The sequence below is a fragment of the Zea mays genome, chromosome 7 (assembly GCF_902167145.1).
Source record: "Zea mays cultivar B73 chromosome 7, Zm-B73-REFERENCE-NAM-5.0, whole genome shotgun sequence".
NCBI lineage: Eukaryota > Viridiplantae > Streptophyta > Magnoliopsida > Poales > Poaceae > Zea > Zea mays.
This window is the reverse complement of record NC_050102.1, coordinates 150,621,415-150,637,500: the sequence shown is the minus strand read 5'-3', so window position 1 is coordinate 150,637,500 and position 16,086 is coordinate 150,621,415. Positions and strand designations below refer to the sequence as shown.

At 43.2% G+C, this 16,086-nt stretch overlaps 1 protein-coding gene across 3 annotated transcripts; it reads right to left on the bottom strand.

Moving 5' to 3' along the window:
- Positions 1-10,876: 10,876 nt before the first annotated feature.
- LOC103633110 (serine/threonine-protein kinase SRPK) lies at positions 10,877-15,543 on the bottom strand. Of its 3 annotated transcripts, none has more exons than XR_556346.3 (6): positions 14,822-15,543; positions 13,357-14,136; positions 12,768-12,815; positions 11,561-12,684; positions 11,311-11,423; positions 10,877-11,215 (listed from the first exon to the last, which is right to left on the bottom strand). XR_556346.3 is itself a non-coding variant. In XM_008654786.4 (5 exons), exons 1-5 carry the CDS (start codon positions 15,035-15,037, stop codon positions 11,402-11,404), a joined length of 2,190 nt encoding a protein of 729 aa, XP_008653008.1. In that variant the 5' UTR covers positions 15,038-15,543; the 3' UTR covers positions 10,877-11,401. The 3 variants fall into 3 exon arrangements, 1 of the variants encoding a protein (XP_008653008.1); XR_556347.3 differs by having other exon boundaries at positions 10,877-11,171; XM_008654786.4 differs by having other exon boundaries at positions 10,877-11,423.
- Between the last annotated feature and the right edge of the window lie 543 nt (positions 15,544-16,086).

The window sequence follows — 16,086 nt, the reverse complement described above, 5'->3', positions numbered from 1 at the left end:
GCGAATCGGGGGAAGGAGACAAGTGACGAGAGGTTTTAAGTTAGTGGGGGCCATTGCTCAGAGAAAGGAAGCCGTGATCGCAGTGCGACGTGAAGACCTGGTCGCCGCATGGTTAATCATTCTGGGCCGAATCGACCATATTTAGGCCCATGCTTTGATCACAGATTTAAGCCGCAGCCGTCAAATACTGTAGTTTTTTTTCGTTCACTTTACGCTAGCTAAAATTTAGGGGTGTTTAAATTCACTAGAGTTAATAGTTAGCGGCTAAAATTAGCTGGGATATCCGAACACCCTAGCTAATAGTTTAGTTATTAGCTATTTTTGTAAATTAGTTAATAATTAGCTAGCTAATTTTACTAGCAATTTACTAAATTTAGCACTTTTAGCTAAACTTTAGCATTGGAAGATTAAACATGAGTGCTAAAAGAAGTTAAAAGTAAAGGGTTAAACTTTAGCATCTAATAGCAATTTAGGTTCCCAAGATGTGCTAAACAAAATATACATGAATTATATCGTGCCATTTGAATCTTTGTAGTACAAGTTAGAACATGTTTGAATACACTAGAGCTAAAATTAGCTGAACTAATAGTTCAATTATTAATTACTTTTAACAAATTAGCTAATAGTTAGTTATCTAATTCCACTAGCAATTTTTTGTCAAATAACTATTAGCTCTACCGTATTCAATCATGCTCTTAACAAACCACACTTGCGTCAAATTTGACTAAGGAATTGTTTGAATGCACTAGAGCTAATTATTAGTTGGCTAAAAATTGTTAAAAAAAATAGCCGGCTAACAAATAGCTAGGTAACTATTAACTAATTTGCTACTCCCTCTGTTCTCTATCTAAAGATCATGAATGTTTGTCCTAAGTCGGATTCAAAACTTTGACCAACAATATTTATAAAATAATTATTTTTTAAATTAAAGAAATTATATATTGCGGTAGATGTTTTAATAATAAATGTAATAATTTCATTTTTATTTAGTTAATATTTATTAATATTTTGTTATTAACGGTTAAAAGTTTTAAAACATTGACTTAGGAAAACCTTCGTGACCTTAAGATAGGGAACAAAAGGAGTAGCTAATAGCTGAACTATAAGTTAGACTGTTTAGATATCTTCAACTAATTTTAGCAGATAACTATTAGCTCTAGTGCATTTAAACAGGACCTAAGACAGGACGAGAAAATGCTCTAGCTAATAAAATATTGCTGAAAGGGAATTAGGCTTACACCTATTTCCTAATTGATTTTGGTGGTTGAATTGCCCAACACAAATAATTGGACTAACTAGTTTGCTCTAGTCTATAAGTTCTATAGGTGCCAAAGGTTCACAAAAAACCAATAAAAAGACCAAGAAAATGGTTCAATAAAAAGAGCAAGGGATAACCGAAGTGTGCCCTGGTCTAGCGCACCGGGCTGTCCGGTGCCCTAGGGGAGAGCGGCTCTGAACTCGCCAGCTTCGGGAATCCGCTCCGTTATAATTCACCGGACATGTCTGGTGCACACCGGACTGTCCGGTGAGCCAGTGGAGCAACGGCTACTTCGCGCGCAACGGTCGACTGCAACGCATTAAATGCGCGCCTGCGCGCGCAGAGGTCAGAGCACGCGCAGGTGGCACACCGGAGTCTACAAGACTTGTCTGATGCGCCACTGGACAGCCAGGTGGGCCCACAAGACAGAGCTCCAACGGTCGAACCCTAACGGTCGGGTGACGTGGCTGGCGCACCGGACTGTCCGGTGCGCCCGTCGACAGCAGCCTTCACCAAACGGCTAGTTTGGTGGTTGGGGTTATAAATACACCCAACCACCCCACATTCAAGTCATCCAAGTTTTCCACCTTCCAACTACTTACAAGAGCTCTAGCATTCAATTCTAGACACACCCAAGTGATCAAATCCTCTCCCAACTCCACACAAAGCTTTAGTGACTAGTGAGAGAGATTTGTTGTGTTCTTTTGAGCTCTTGCACTTGGATTGCTTTCTTTCTCATTCTTTCTTGAAATCAAACTCACTTGTAATTGAGGCAAGAGACACCAATCGTGTGGTGATCCTTGTGGGAACTTTGTGTTCCAATTGATTGAGAAGAAAAGCTCACTCGGTCCGAGGGACCGTTTGAGAGAGGGAAAGGGTTGAAAGAGACCCGGTCTTTGTGACCACCTCAACGGGGAGTAGGTTTGCAAGAACCGAACCTCGGTAAAACAAATCTGTGTGTCACACTCTTTATTCTCCTATGATTTGTTTTGCACCCTCTCTCTCGGACTCATTATTATTTCTAACGCTAACCCGGCTTGTAGTTGTGATTAACTTTGTAAATTTCAGTTTCGCCCTATTCACCCCCCTCTAGGCGACTTTCAATTGGTATCAAAGCCTGGTGCTTCATTAGAGCATAACCGCTCGAAGTGATGTCGGGAGATCACGCTAAAAAGGAGATGGAGACCGGCGACAAGCCCACTACAAGCCACGGGAAAGCTTCATCGGAAGAGTCCCGCAACAAAGAGAAGGGGAAGGAGAAGAAATCCTCGTCCCACAAGTCGCATCGGAGTGGCGACAAGAAAAAGAAGATGAGGAAGGTGGTCTACTACGAGACCGATATTTCATCACCTTCCACCTCCAGCTCCGACGCGCCATCCATTACTTCTAAGCGCCATGAGCGCAAGAAGTTTAGTAAGATTCCCTTACGCTATCCTCGCATTACTAAACATACGCCTTTACTTTCCGTCTCATTAGGCAAACCACCAACGTTTGATGGTGAAGATTATGCTAGGTGGAGTGATTTAATGCGATTTCACCTAACCTCACTCCACAAAAGTATAAGGGACGTTGTTGAGTTTGGTGTACAGGTACCATCCGTAGGGATGAAGATTATGATGAGGACGAAGTGGCCCAAATTCAACACTTCAACTCCCAAGCCTCAACTATACTCTTCGCCTCTCTAAGTCGAGATAAGTATAATAAGGTGCAAGGGTTGAAAGGTGCCAAGGAGATTTGGGACACGCTAAAGACCGCGCACGAAGGAGACGAGGTGACCAAAATCACCAAGCGGGAAACGATCGAGGGGGAGCTCGGTCGCTTCCGACTTCGCCAAGGGGAGGAGCCACAAGACATGTACAACTGGCTCAAGACCTTGGTGAACCAAGTGAGCAACCTCGGGAGCAAAAATGGGATGACCATGAAATGGTTAAGGTTATTCTAAGATCACTTGTTTTCCTTAACCCTACTCAAGTTCAATTAATTCGTGGCAATCCTAGATATACACTAATGACTCCCGAGGAAGTAATCGGGAATTTTGTGAGCTTTGAATTGATGATCAAAGGCTCAAAGAAGATCAACGAGCTTGACGGCCCCTCCACGACCGAAGCACAACCGGTCGCATTTAAGGCGACGGAAGAAAAGAAAGAGGAATCTACTCCAAGTCGAACACCCATCGACGCCTCCAAGCTCGACAACGAGGAAATGACACTCGTCATCAAGAGATTCCGCCAAATCCTCAAGCAAAGGAGGGGGAAAGATTACAAGCCCCGCTCCAAGAAAGTGTGCTACAAATGTGGTAAGCCCGGTCACTTTATAGCAAAATGTCCTATTTCTAGTGACAGTGACAGGGGCGACGACAAGAAGGGAAGAAGAAAGGAGAAGAAGAAATACTACAAGAAGAAGGGTGACGACGCCCATGTATGCCGCGAGTGGGACTCGGATGAGAGCTCCTCCGACTCCTCCTCCGACGAGGACGCCGCCAACATCGCCATCAACAAGGGCCTTCTCTTCCCCAACGTCGGCCACAAGTGCCTCATGGCAAAGGACGGCAAAAGAAAGAAAGTAAAATCAAGATCCTCCACTAAATATGAAACCTCTAGTGATGAGGATGATGCTAGTAATGAGGAGGATAACTTGCGTATTCTTTTTGCTAACCTAAACATGCAACAAAAAGAAAAATTAAATGAATTGATTAGTGCTATTCATGAGAAGGATGATCTCTTGGACTCTCAAGAGGACTTCCTAATCAAGGAAAACAAAAAGCATGTTAAGGTTAAAAATGCTTACGCTCTAGAAGTAGAAAATGTGAAAAACTATCTAGTGAGCTAAGCACTTGCCATGAGACTATAGACAACCTTAGAAATGAGAATGCTAATTTGTTAGCTAAGGTTGATTCAAATGTTTGTGATGTTTCAATTCCCAATCTTAGAAATGATAATGATGATTTGCCTGCTAAGATTGAAGAATTAAACATTTCCTTGCTAGCCTTAGGATTGAGAATGAAAAATTGCTGGCTAAGGCTAAAGAACTTGATGTTTGCAATATTACAATTTCCGATCTTAGAGATAAAAATGATATATTGTGTGCTAAGATTGTTGAACTTAATTCTTGCAAACCCTCTACATCTACCACTGAGCATGTCACTATTTGTACTAGATGTAGAGATGTTGATGTTAATGCTATACATGATCACCTTTCCATGATTAAACAACAAAATGATCATATAGCGAAATTATATGCTAAAATTGCCGAGCATGAACTAGAAAATGAAAAATTTAAGTTTGCTCGTAGTATGCTTCATAATGGGAGACACCCTGGCATAAAGGATGGCATTGGCTTCCAACGGGGAGGCAATGTCAAACTTAATGCCCCTCCTAAGAAATTGTCCAACTTTGTTAAGGGCAAGGCTCCCATGCCTCAGGATAACGAGGGTTACATTTTATACCCTGCCGGTTATCCCGAGAGCAAAATTAGGAGAATTCATTCTAGGAAGTCTCACTCTGGCCCTAAACCATGCTTTTATGTATAAGGGTGAGGCATCTAGTTCTAGGCAACCAACCCGTGCTAAGTTGCCTAAGAAGAAAACTCCTAGTGCATCAAATGAACATAGCATTTCATTTAAAACTTTTGATGCATCTTATGTGTTAACTAACAAATCCGGCAAGGTAGTTGCCAAATATGTTGGGGGCAAGCACGAGATAATTGGATTTTTGCCACTCACAATGTTGTCTTCCTGTTATAATTACCACTGTGTCTATGAATTGTGGGTCCAGCTGGGTCTATGAAATGTGGGCCTGATGGCAATTTTACAAACCTGTTTCTTGCTGATGGCAAATATCAAAATCTCTCGGGCAAGCACAAGGGGTCAAAGACTTGTGTTTGGGTACCCAAAGTTCTTGTGTCTAATGCCAAAGGACCCAAAACCATTTGGGTACCTAAAGTCAAGAACTAAAATTGTTTTGCAGGTTTATGCATCCGGGGGCTCAAGTTGGATCATCGATAGCGGGTGCACAAACCATATGACAGGGGAGAAGAAGATGTTCTCCTCCTATGAGAAAAACCAAGATCCCCAAAGAACGATCACATTCGGGGATGGAAACCAAGGTTTGGTTAAAGGATTGGGTAAAATTGCTATATCACCTGACCATTCCATTTCCAATGTTTTTCTTGTAGACTCTTTAGATTACAATTTGCTTTCTGTTTCTCAATTATGTCAAATGGGCTACAACTATCTATTTACTGATGTAGGTGTCACTGTCTTTAGAAGAAGTGATGATTCAATAGCATTTAAGGGAGTGTTAGAGGGACAGCTATACTTGGTAGATTTTGATAGAGCTGAACTCGACACTTGCTTAATTGCTAAGACTAACATGGGTTGGCTCTTGCACCGCCGACTAGCCCATGTTGGGATGAAGAATCTTCATAAGCTTCTAAAGGGAGAGCATATTTTAGGATTAACAAATGTTCATTTTGAGAAAGACAGGATTTGTAGCGCATGCCAAGCAGGGAAGCAAGTTGGTGTTCATCATCCACATAAGAACATCATGACGACTGATAGGCCATTAGAGCTCCTACACATGGACCTATTCGGCCCGATAGCTTACATAAGCATCAGCGAGAGTAAGTACTGTCTAGTTATTGTGGATGATTATTCTCGCTTCACTTGGGTGTTCTTTTTGCAGGAAAAATCTCATACCCAAGAAACTTTAAAGGAATTCTTGAGACGGGCTCAAAACGAGTTCGGCTTTAGGATCAAGAAAATTAGAAGTGACAACGGAACGGAGTTCAAGAACTCTCAAATTGAAGGCTTCCTTGAGGAGGAGGAAATCAAGCATGAGTTCTCTTCTCCCTACACGCCACAACAAAATGGTGTAGTGGAGAGGAAGAATAGAACTCTATTGGACATGGCAAGAACCATGCTTGATGAGTACAAGACTTCGGATCGGTTTTGGGCCGAGCCGGTCAACACCGCCTGCTACGCCATCAACCGATTGTATCTACACCGAATCCTCAAGAAGACATCATACGAACTCCTAACCGGTAAAAAGCCCAACATTTCATATTTTAGAGTCTTTGGTAGCAAATGCTTTATTCTTGTTAAAAGAGGTAGAAAATCTAAATTTGCTCCTAAGACTGTAGAAGGATTTTTACTAGGATATGACTCAAACACAAGGGCATATAGAGTCTTTAACAAGTCCTCGGGACTAGTTGAAGTTTCTTGTGACGTTGTGTTTGATGAGACTAACGGCTCTCAAGTAGAGCAAGTTGGTCTTGATGAGATAGGTGATGAAGAGGCCCCATGCATCGCGCTAAGGATCATGTCCATTGGGGATGTGTGTCCTAAGGAATCCGAAGAGCCTCCAAATGCACAAGATCAACCATCCTCCTCCATGCAAGCATCTCCACCAACTCAAAATGAGGATGAGGCTCAAGTTGATGAAGAAGAAGATCAAAGAGATGAGCCACCTCAAGATGACGGCAAAGATCAAGGGGGAGATGCAAATGATCAAGACAAGGAGGATGAAGAACCAAGGCCACCACACCCAAGAGTCCACCAAGCAATCCAACGAGATCACCCCATCGACACCATCCTCGGCGACATCCATAAGGGGGTAACCACTAGATCTCGTGTTGCACATTTTTGTGAGCATTACTCTTTTGTTTCCTCTATTGAGCCACACAGGGTAGAGGAAGCACTACAAGATTCGGATTGGGTGGTGGCGATGCAAGAGGAGCTCAACAGCTTCACTAGGAACGAGGTATGGCATTTGGTTCCACGTCCTAATCAAAATGTTGTAGGAACCAAGTGGGTTTTCCGCAACAAGCAAGATGAGCATGGTGTGGTGACAAGGAACAAAGCTCGACTTGTGGCCAAGGGATACTCCCAAGTCGAAGGTTTGGATTTTGGTGAAACCTATGCACCCGTAGCTAGGCTTGAGTCAATTCGTATATTATTGGCCTATGCTACTTACCATGGCTTCAAGCTTTACCAAATGGACGTGAAAAGTGCCTTCCTCAACGGACCAATCAAAGAAGAGGTCTATGTTGAGCAACCTCCCGGCTTTGAAGATAGTGAGTACCCTAACCATGTGTATAAACTCTCTAAGGCGCTTTATGGGCTCAAGCAAGCCCCAAGAGCATGGTATGAATGCCTAAGAGATTTTCTTATCGCTAATGGCTTCAAAGTCGGAAAGGTCGATCCTACTTTATTTACTAAAACTCTTGACAATGGTTTGTTTGTATGCCAAATTTATGTTGATGATATTATATTTGGGTCTACTAACGAATCTACATGTAAAGAATTTAGTAGGATCATGACACAAAAAATCGAGATGTTGATGATGGTGGAGTTGAAGTATTTCTTAGGATTTCAAGTAAAGCAACTCCAAGAGGGCACCTTCCTTAGCCAAACGAAGTATACTCAAGATATTCTAAGCAAGTTTGGGATGAAGGATGTCAAACCCATCAAGACACCCATGGGAACCAATGGGCATCTCGACCTCAACACGGAAGGTAAATCCGTCGATCAAAAGGTATACCGGTCGATGATAGGCTCCTTACTCTATTTATGTGCATCTCGACCAGATATTATGCTTTCCGTATGCATGTGTGCAAGATTCCAAGCCGACCCTAAGGAAGCTCATCTTACGGCCGTAAAACGAATCTTGAGATATTTAGTTTATACTCCTAAGTTTGGGCTTTGGTATCCTAGGGGATCCACATTTGATTTGATTGGTTATTCCGATGCCGATTAGGCGGGGTGTAAAATTAATAGAAAGAGCACATCGGGGACTTGCCAGTTCTTGGGAAGATCCTTGGTGTCTTGGGCTTCAAAGAAGCAAAATTTTGTAGCTCTTTCTACCGCCGAAGCCGAGTATATTGTCGCAGGTCATTGTTGCGCGCAACTACTTTGGATGAGGCAAACCCTTAGGGACTATGGTTACAAATTAACCAAAGTTCCTCTTCTATGTGATAATGAGAGTGCAATCCGCATGGCGAATAATCCCGTTGAGCATAGTCGCACTAAACACATAGTCATTCGGTATCATTTTCTAAGGGATCACCAACAAAAGGGAGATATCGAGATTGCATATATTAACACTAAAGATCAATTAGCCGATATCTTTACCAAGCCACTAAACGAACAAACTTTTAACAAACTTAGGCATGAGCTAAATATTCTTGATTCTAGAAATTTCTTTTGATGTTTTGCACACATAGCTCATGATTATACCTTCGATCATATCTCTTTCATATGCTATGACTAATGTGTTTTCAAGTGAATTTCAAAACAAGTCATAGGTGTATTGAAAGGAAATTGGAGTCTTCGGCGAAGACAAAGGCTTCCACTCCGTAACTCATCCTTCGTCGTCGTTCCGAGCATCTCTCCAACTTTGGTATAATCTTCACTCATGTTTTATTTGCCAAAGGGGAGAAAGTAGTTAGGTAAGGGCTTATATTTCACTCAAAGTATCCGTTTTTGTCGATTCATGCTAAAGGGAGAGAAAGTATTAGCCCAAAGCAAAAGGACTGCACCACGAACTAATTTTAAAAGAGTTTTTCAATTGGTTGAGTTTTTCAATTGGTATGATTTTCAAATTGGTATCTCATTGTGTTCAAAAGAGAGAAAGTAGTATATTTCAAAACTTAGTATCTTAAAACCCTCTTGAACACTAAGAGGAGATTTTATTAAGGGGGAGTTTTGTTTAAGTCAAAGGAAAAGCATTTGAAACAGGGGGAGAAAATTTCAAAACTTGAAAATGCTTCTCAAAATCTTACTCATTTACCTTTGACTATTTGCAAAAAGACTTTGAAAAGAATTTACAAAAGAATTTGCAAAAACAAAACAAGTGGTGCAAGCGTGGTCCAAAATGTTAAAATTAAAGAAACAATCAATGCGTATCTTATAAGTATTTATATTGGCTCAATTCTAAGTAACCTTTGCACTTACATTATGCAAACTAGTTCAATTATGCGCTTTTATACTTGCTTTGGTTTGTGTTGGCATCAATCACTAAAAAGGGGGAGATTGAAAGGGAATTAGGCTTACACTTATTTCCTAATTGATTTTGGTGGTTGAATTGCCCAACACAAATAATTGGACTAACTAGTTTGCTCTAGTCTATAAGTTCTATAGGTGCCAAAGGTTCACAAAAAGCCAATAAAAAGACCAAGAAAAGGGTTCAATAAAAAGAGCAAGGGGTAACCGAAGTGTGCCCTGGTCTGGCGCACCGGACTATCCGGTGTGCCACCGGACAGTGTCCGGTGCACCAGGGGACTCCGAGCTGAACACTTCACCTTCGGGAATTCTTAGAGGCGCTTCGCTATAATTCACCGGACTGTACGGTGCACCACCGGACAGTGTCCGGTGCCCCATGGGAGAGCGGCTCTGAACTCGCCAGCTTCGGGAATCCGCTCCGCTATAATTCATCGGACATGTCCGGTGCACACCGGACTGTCCGGTGAGCCAGCGGAGGAACGACTACTTCGCGTGCAACGGTCGACTGCAACGCATTAAATGCGCGCCTGCGCGCGCAGAGGTCAGAGCACGCGCGGGTGGCACACCGGACAGTCTACAGGACTTGTCCGGTGCGCCACCGGACAGCCAGGCGGGCCCACAAGACAGAGCTCCAACGGTCGAACCCTAACGGCCGGGTGACGTGGCTGGCGCACCGGACTGTCCGGTGCGCCCGTCGACAGCGGCCTTCACCAAACGGCTAGTTTGGTGGTTGGGGTTATAAATACCTCCAACCACCCCACATTCAAGTCATCCAAGTTTTCCACCTTCCAACTACTTACAAGAGCTCTAGCATTCAATTCTAGACACAACCAAGTGATCAAAACCTCTCCCAACTCCACACAAAGCTTTAGTGACTAGTGAGAGAGATTTGTTGTGTTCTTTTGAGCTCTTGCGCTTGGATTGCTTTCTTTCTCATTCTTTCTTGAGATCAAACTCACTTGTAATTGAGGCAAGAGACACCAATCATGTGGTGATCCTTGTGGGAACTTTGTGTTCCAATTGATTGAGAAAAAAAGCTCACTCGGTCCGAGGGACCGTTTGAGAGAGGGAAAGGGTTGAAAGAGACCCGGTCTTTGTGACCACCTCAACGGGGAGTAGGTTTGTAAGAACCGAACCTCGGTAAAACAAATCCGTGTGTCACACTCTTTATTCGCCTGTGATTTGTTTTGCACCCTCTCTCTCGGACTCATTATTACTTCTAACGCTAACCCGGCTTGTAGTTGTGATTAACTTTGTAAATTTCAGTTTCGCCCTATTCACCCCCCTCTAGACGACTTTCAATTGCCTTCTGCGAATAAGATAAAATATTTCGAGAAACTGAGCACCGATATAGTTTGAACACGTAAGGGCACGTTCGATTAGGGATATGTCCCATTAGGGATGGATTGAGGGAGGTTGAACAGAATTAAAACTATTCCTATTCAATTTTGAATAGGAAGGGATTTAATTTTTTTCAAGGCTGCTTTGGTGATTAAAGAAATGAAAGGGATCCTAGGGAATAGCAAGGGATTCCTCCCCTAGGGATCCCCTTTATTTCACTAGTCACCAAAGTAGCCCTTAATCCCCTCCGATCCACTCCTAACTGAACCAGCCTAAAGTGAAAAAAAAACATTTCATCTATATGATTGTTTCACTACAAAATGAACAAAGAATAGTTTTATACAACACATGTCCCGCTTTTTACAAGCAAACCTCACACCATAAACCAAACAAAAATGTCACCCTTGCTCAGATAAATGGTGATCCTTGTTAAATGACATAAAGAAATCTCTTTTTTTTCACTGAGGGCAGAATATGAACATAATCAAGAGAGATGACGTGTGACTGGTCAGAGTATAATTCTTCCCCTTCCAGTGCATCCACCATACTAGGAACAGCAATCTTCTGTTACTACTGCATGTACAAGTATATTCCCAAAGAGATTCCACGTTTACCCACTAAAATGTCCAAAAGAATGTTATGTAATTCTCAGTGCAGTCAATCCGTGAGCATTGACATAATTTGTTCCAGGGTATGTATGGGGAATATTTACCTCCGTGTAAGTTCTGTAGGCAAATACAAAACTTTGTACAGTCAGCAGGAATAGAGATATACAATAACGCCAGCTGGTACCTGCCAGATCCTCAATCTTGAGAAAGGTCGGCCCTGGATAAGTAGTTATTATCCTCAGCAATCAAATCAATAGTAAAAAAATTAATGCAAAAGAATGAGCCTCTCCACAATGAACATATCCAAGCCAGTAAAAATAGGTATTTCGCCAGCACTACAATGAGTTGTATCACCTGTATTTCCCCATACTGCTCTCCAACCTCTGTATGCTTGCAGCAACCCGGCCAATGTTTGGTTTTGAGTCAATGCTGTAATCATCGCTGCTGTCGACACTTCCAGTGTTAGTCTGTACATCGGTGTTGCTAGCATCACTGTTTGCAACAATTCCAGAGTTGGATTTCACATTAGCATCGACGGTGTCATTGCTCTTATCACTGGTGTCATTGCTCTTATCACTTCCACTGATCGGTTTTATGTCCACACACTTAGCATTATCAGCACTACTAACAATTTTAGTGCTGGATTTCGTATCTGATGGGTCCCTAGCATCACTGTTAGCAGTGCTTCCAGTGTTGCACTTTGCATCGAAATTCTTGATATAAGAATTAACGACACTTCTAATGCTGCGCTTCGCATCTTTGTTGATAACACTGGAAGTGGTGGTGTCCACATTACTGCTCTTGTCATCTCTGCTAGAGATGTCAGAGTTGGGCTTTATATCGACAGTTTTGGCATTTCTATCAGTGATGTTACCTGTATCCAGCTTTACATTAGAGCTTTTGGCGTTACTGATGGTGATGCTTCCAATGTGGGGCTTCATATCAGAACTCTTGGCATCTCTATTAGTGATGGATCCAATGTTCGGATTTACATCAACATTTTTGGCAAGTCCGTTAGCAATGCTTCCAATATTGGGCTGTACATCAGTGTTCATGGTAGCATTGCTGGTAATGCTTCTGGTGTTATATTTTGCATCAGCAGTCTTATCACAAGTTCCAGTGGGTCCGCCTTTTTTGCTCGTCAAATCAATATTTGTACAATATCCGCTGGTGATGCTCCCTGGGCTTTGGGCCAGGTCAATGTTCTTGGCATCATTATTGTTAAGAGACTGACAAGTTTTATCCTCGTTATAATGAAGCCATGGATGCTTTAGGCAACCTAAAGCTGTTGGCCTCTTCTCTGGTGCAAAGTCAAGTAATGGGCAAAGAAAATTGGCAAATTCCCGGGCATCAGATTCAGAAATTTTGTATTTGTCAACAAGGACACGTTCAATGGATGATAATTTCAGCCTTCTTATCCGCTTCAGATCTCCATGGCGGTCAAAATATTCCTTTGATCGTGTTCCCGTGGTTGCAATCTGAGTTTATATGGAAAATTATACAGGTTAGCTTAATATTTCAGAAACAAAGAATTGAGTTGCCAAAAGGATGCTGGGCTTACCTTCTTCGGCACCTTGCCAAGTAGTTCCATCATTAAAGCCAAGTGATCCTGCAGACAACCTTCGGTCCTCAATCAAGTAACTAAAGGACTAAAAGATAATAATCAACTAGAGTTTGCAAGGCTTAGCTTTCATGATAATGCCAAGATGCCAAATTAACCGAAATTTCAATGTCTGTATTGGAACTGGCATTTCAGACTATTGTAATATTCAAAGTTGAGAACAATAGCAGTTTTTAATCTTGAAGGCTGAAATGAAAACCATTCCCATGATATTTTTTTTGGGTGCAAATATTATTTGCTGTAGCTCTTCAAGGTAAACAGAATTACAGGAGTAATGGAGGGTTTTTTTGTTTTTTTGTACAGCTCCAAATTCTAGTGCTAAGCATATTCATGTTGACTATGGTTGTTTTCTGAGTTTAGACATACTTCATCTTACGGATAACATACAATGTGTGTCCATGTCAGTGCTTACTTTTTCACTTCATTAAATCGGATCAGTCTATAATGGGATTGTGGGCATGCACTGCATAATTGAAGCCAACTCAAAGATGAACAAAATAGCTAGGCTCATGAGGAATGCGATATATACCTCATCTTCACTGTATCCATGGCCTTCCTTGGGTGTAAATAGCATTTCTCCGGTTGCGAGCTCAAAAGCGATACACGCAAATGACCACATGTCAACAGAAAACGAGTATCCTGCACCTAGAATGACCTCTGGTGCCCGGTACTGCCTTGTCTGAATAAAATCTGTAAATTGTTTGTCGGCCCAGCAAGCATTCCCAAAGTCTACAATCTTGCATGTAAGATCAATTCCACCCAAGCTCCTTTCTGAGCGTGAAGATTCCACAGCTGATTTTCTTTTCTCAGCAAGCTTTGCAAGCACCCTCCTTGCTCTCATCTTTAGCTTATTCTCAATCGCATTAATCCCAGCTTCACCGTTAGGGTTTCCCTCAGGCCTCTCAAGGCAAGGTTTGAGGCCAGAGCGAATGGGGTCCTTGGAGGGATCAATGGTCGAGAGAAGGAGAAGGTTCTCGAGCTTCAAATCTGAGTGGATGATGCCAAGCTCATTGTGCAAGTAGTCAAGACCTACCAAGATCGACTTGCATATTTGCCTCACCCTATCAAGCCCGATGCCTTTGTACCGGTTGTACTGTACCAGCTTAAGCAAGCTATCTCCCAGTAACTCAAAGACGAGGCAGATATGCTGTCCGTTAGGCCCCGTGTGCTTGAAGTGATCTATCAGCTGAATAATGCATTTGCAGTTCAATGGGTCCTTCTTGGTGATCTCTGACAGGAACTCGATTTCATGAAGAGCAGCTTGCGCAAACTCAGGCGCACTCTTTTGGATCTTCAGGGCCACGTATCTCTGCAGAAAGGAGTACCATTTGTAAAAACAATGTTCAGTTGTTGTTTTTTATCAATTTCACAACTCTATTCATCCAGAGCAATAATTATAATCATGGTTGTAGCTAAACGTAATAAGCCACATTAATATGAGAAAAGAGGGGCATTAAAAGAGTTTGCCTCCGGTACTGGCAAATGAATTTATTTTTGCAATTGTACTCTTAGAAAATAAATGAAAACTTCGATTTGGCATAGTTTCCCTCGAGCGCGTAAGACCTGAACCCATCTGGTTGCTAGGTGACGGAAGAGTAAAGGCTTTCCCATGGGAGCGGCAAACGGATGAACCGAACTCCCAAATGAGGAAAGAAACGACAAACCGAATCCATACTCTAGTGAAACGAAGCCTATAAAATCCGAGGGAGTATCCGACAGCCCCGTCGCAATCCCAATCCCAATCCCACACCCATTCCCCTCGACCTCGAGTGGGGTCCTAGGTCAGGGCAGGCCAGGCGCGCGCCAGCCAACCGCACGAGGCGCCAGCGGTACTTGCGATCCGATCAAGCGATCTATCGGTGCCCCGCTAATCGACAAAGCGCAAGATCTAGGCGGGCAATCGCATTACGAAGCGGAGCGGAGGGATCGCCGCGCGGGAAGCGGGGAGATGCCGTGATCTCATGCGGAAGAGGCCAGAGCGAGGGCGCGCCTACCTGTGACTGGACGTCGAAGGCGAGCCAGACGGTGGAGAAGTTGCCCCAGCCGAGCTTCCGCTGGGCGACGTAGCGGCCGGCGGCGAACTGGTCCCCGGGGCGGACGGCGTGGTAGCCGCCCTTGCGGTAGCCGTCGACGCCCTCGTCCTCCTCTTCCTCCTCCACCTCCACCTCGTCGCCCGACAAGGACGGCGACAGCGACGCCACCCGCGACATGCTCCTCCTCGGTTTCCCACGCCCCGCGTTCCGGGGATCCCAAGGCCAGGCCCGCGTAGGTGTCCGGCGATCCCACCGGTGGCGTGGCGAGCTCTTCTCTTCTGTTCCGGGTTAATTGGGCTGGGAATCACGGAGGCACGCGGTGGTGCGTTTGGTTGGTTAAAAATTTCTTGCTTTCCTCCTCAGGTGGTGGGGGAGGGACGGAGAGCATCCTGCATCCTTCCCTGGACGACGAGAGGAGGAAAGGAAGAGGAGGACGCGGGGAGCTTTCCCACGTCACTCCTCCTATTTTGGATGTATTGCACGGTCACCCACGACGCCAGCTTCCATCCCGACCCCCACCGTATCCATCCCACTGCTCATCGCCAATCAACCTGTTCTTTGGGACTTCTCTCTCTTTTACGGAAAAAAAAGGAGAGTTTTAATGCATTTTGCATTTGCTCTATGATTTTCTTGCCATTTCTTTTCCTTCGATATGTAACAAGAACAAGAATGAACATGACGGAGTTACATATCTAAGCTCTCAAGCCAATATTGTCATAAAAATATTACAGTTCGAATATCAAAGGTTTGCTTGATCAGAAAGCATCAACTTTGAGTGTCTTTCGGCTATATTTACACGTTGCGAAATTATTCATCAACAGGAATGAATGTTCTTTATGAGGGAAGTCGAAACTCAAAAGTGAGAAGCATATCATCCTACCAGTAACAAGCTGTGCCGGTCTTGGTTTACCATGATTCAACCATATGCCAAAATTCCCTCACTTTGGATGAGATGACGGTGCCTTCGTTGAAAAGCAACGTTACATTGCAATGGGTTCACATGTGATAATTAGGAAGTATGGGATGTCATTTGTGATAAAACAAGGTAGAGTTGTTGCGTAGGAATCCCAAGAGGTTGGTGCCGTGCACCTTTGCAGTGTCGTCTCATTATTAGCCAAACAATTTTTGAATTTTGGATTGGATTTTGTGTCAGTCTCGCAATACCAACAAAACTTGATAATGTGATGTGTATTATATTTTGTGCACTTCTTAAAATCTATAGAGAA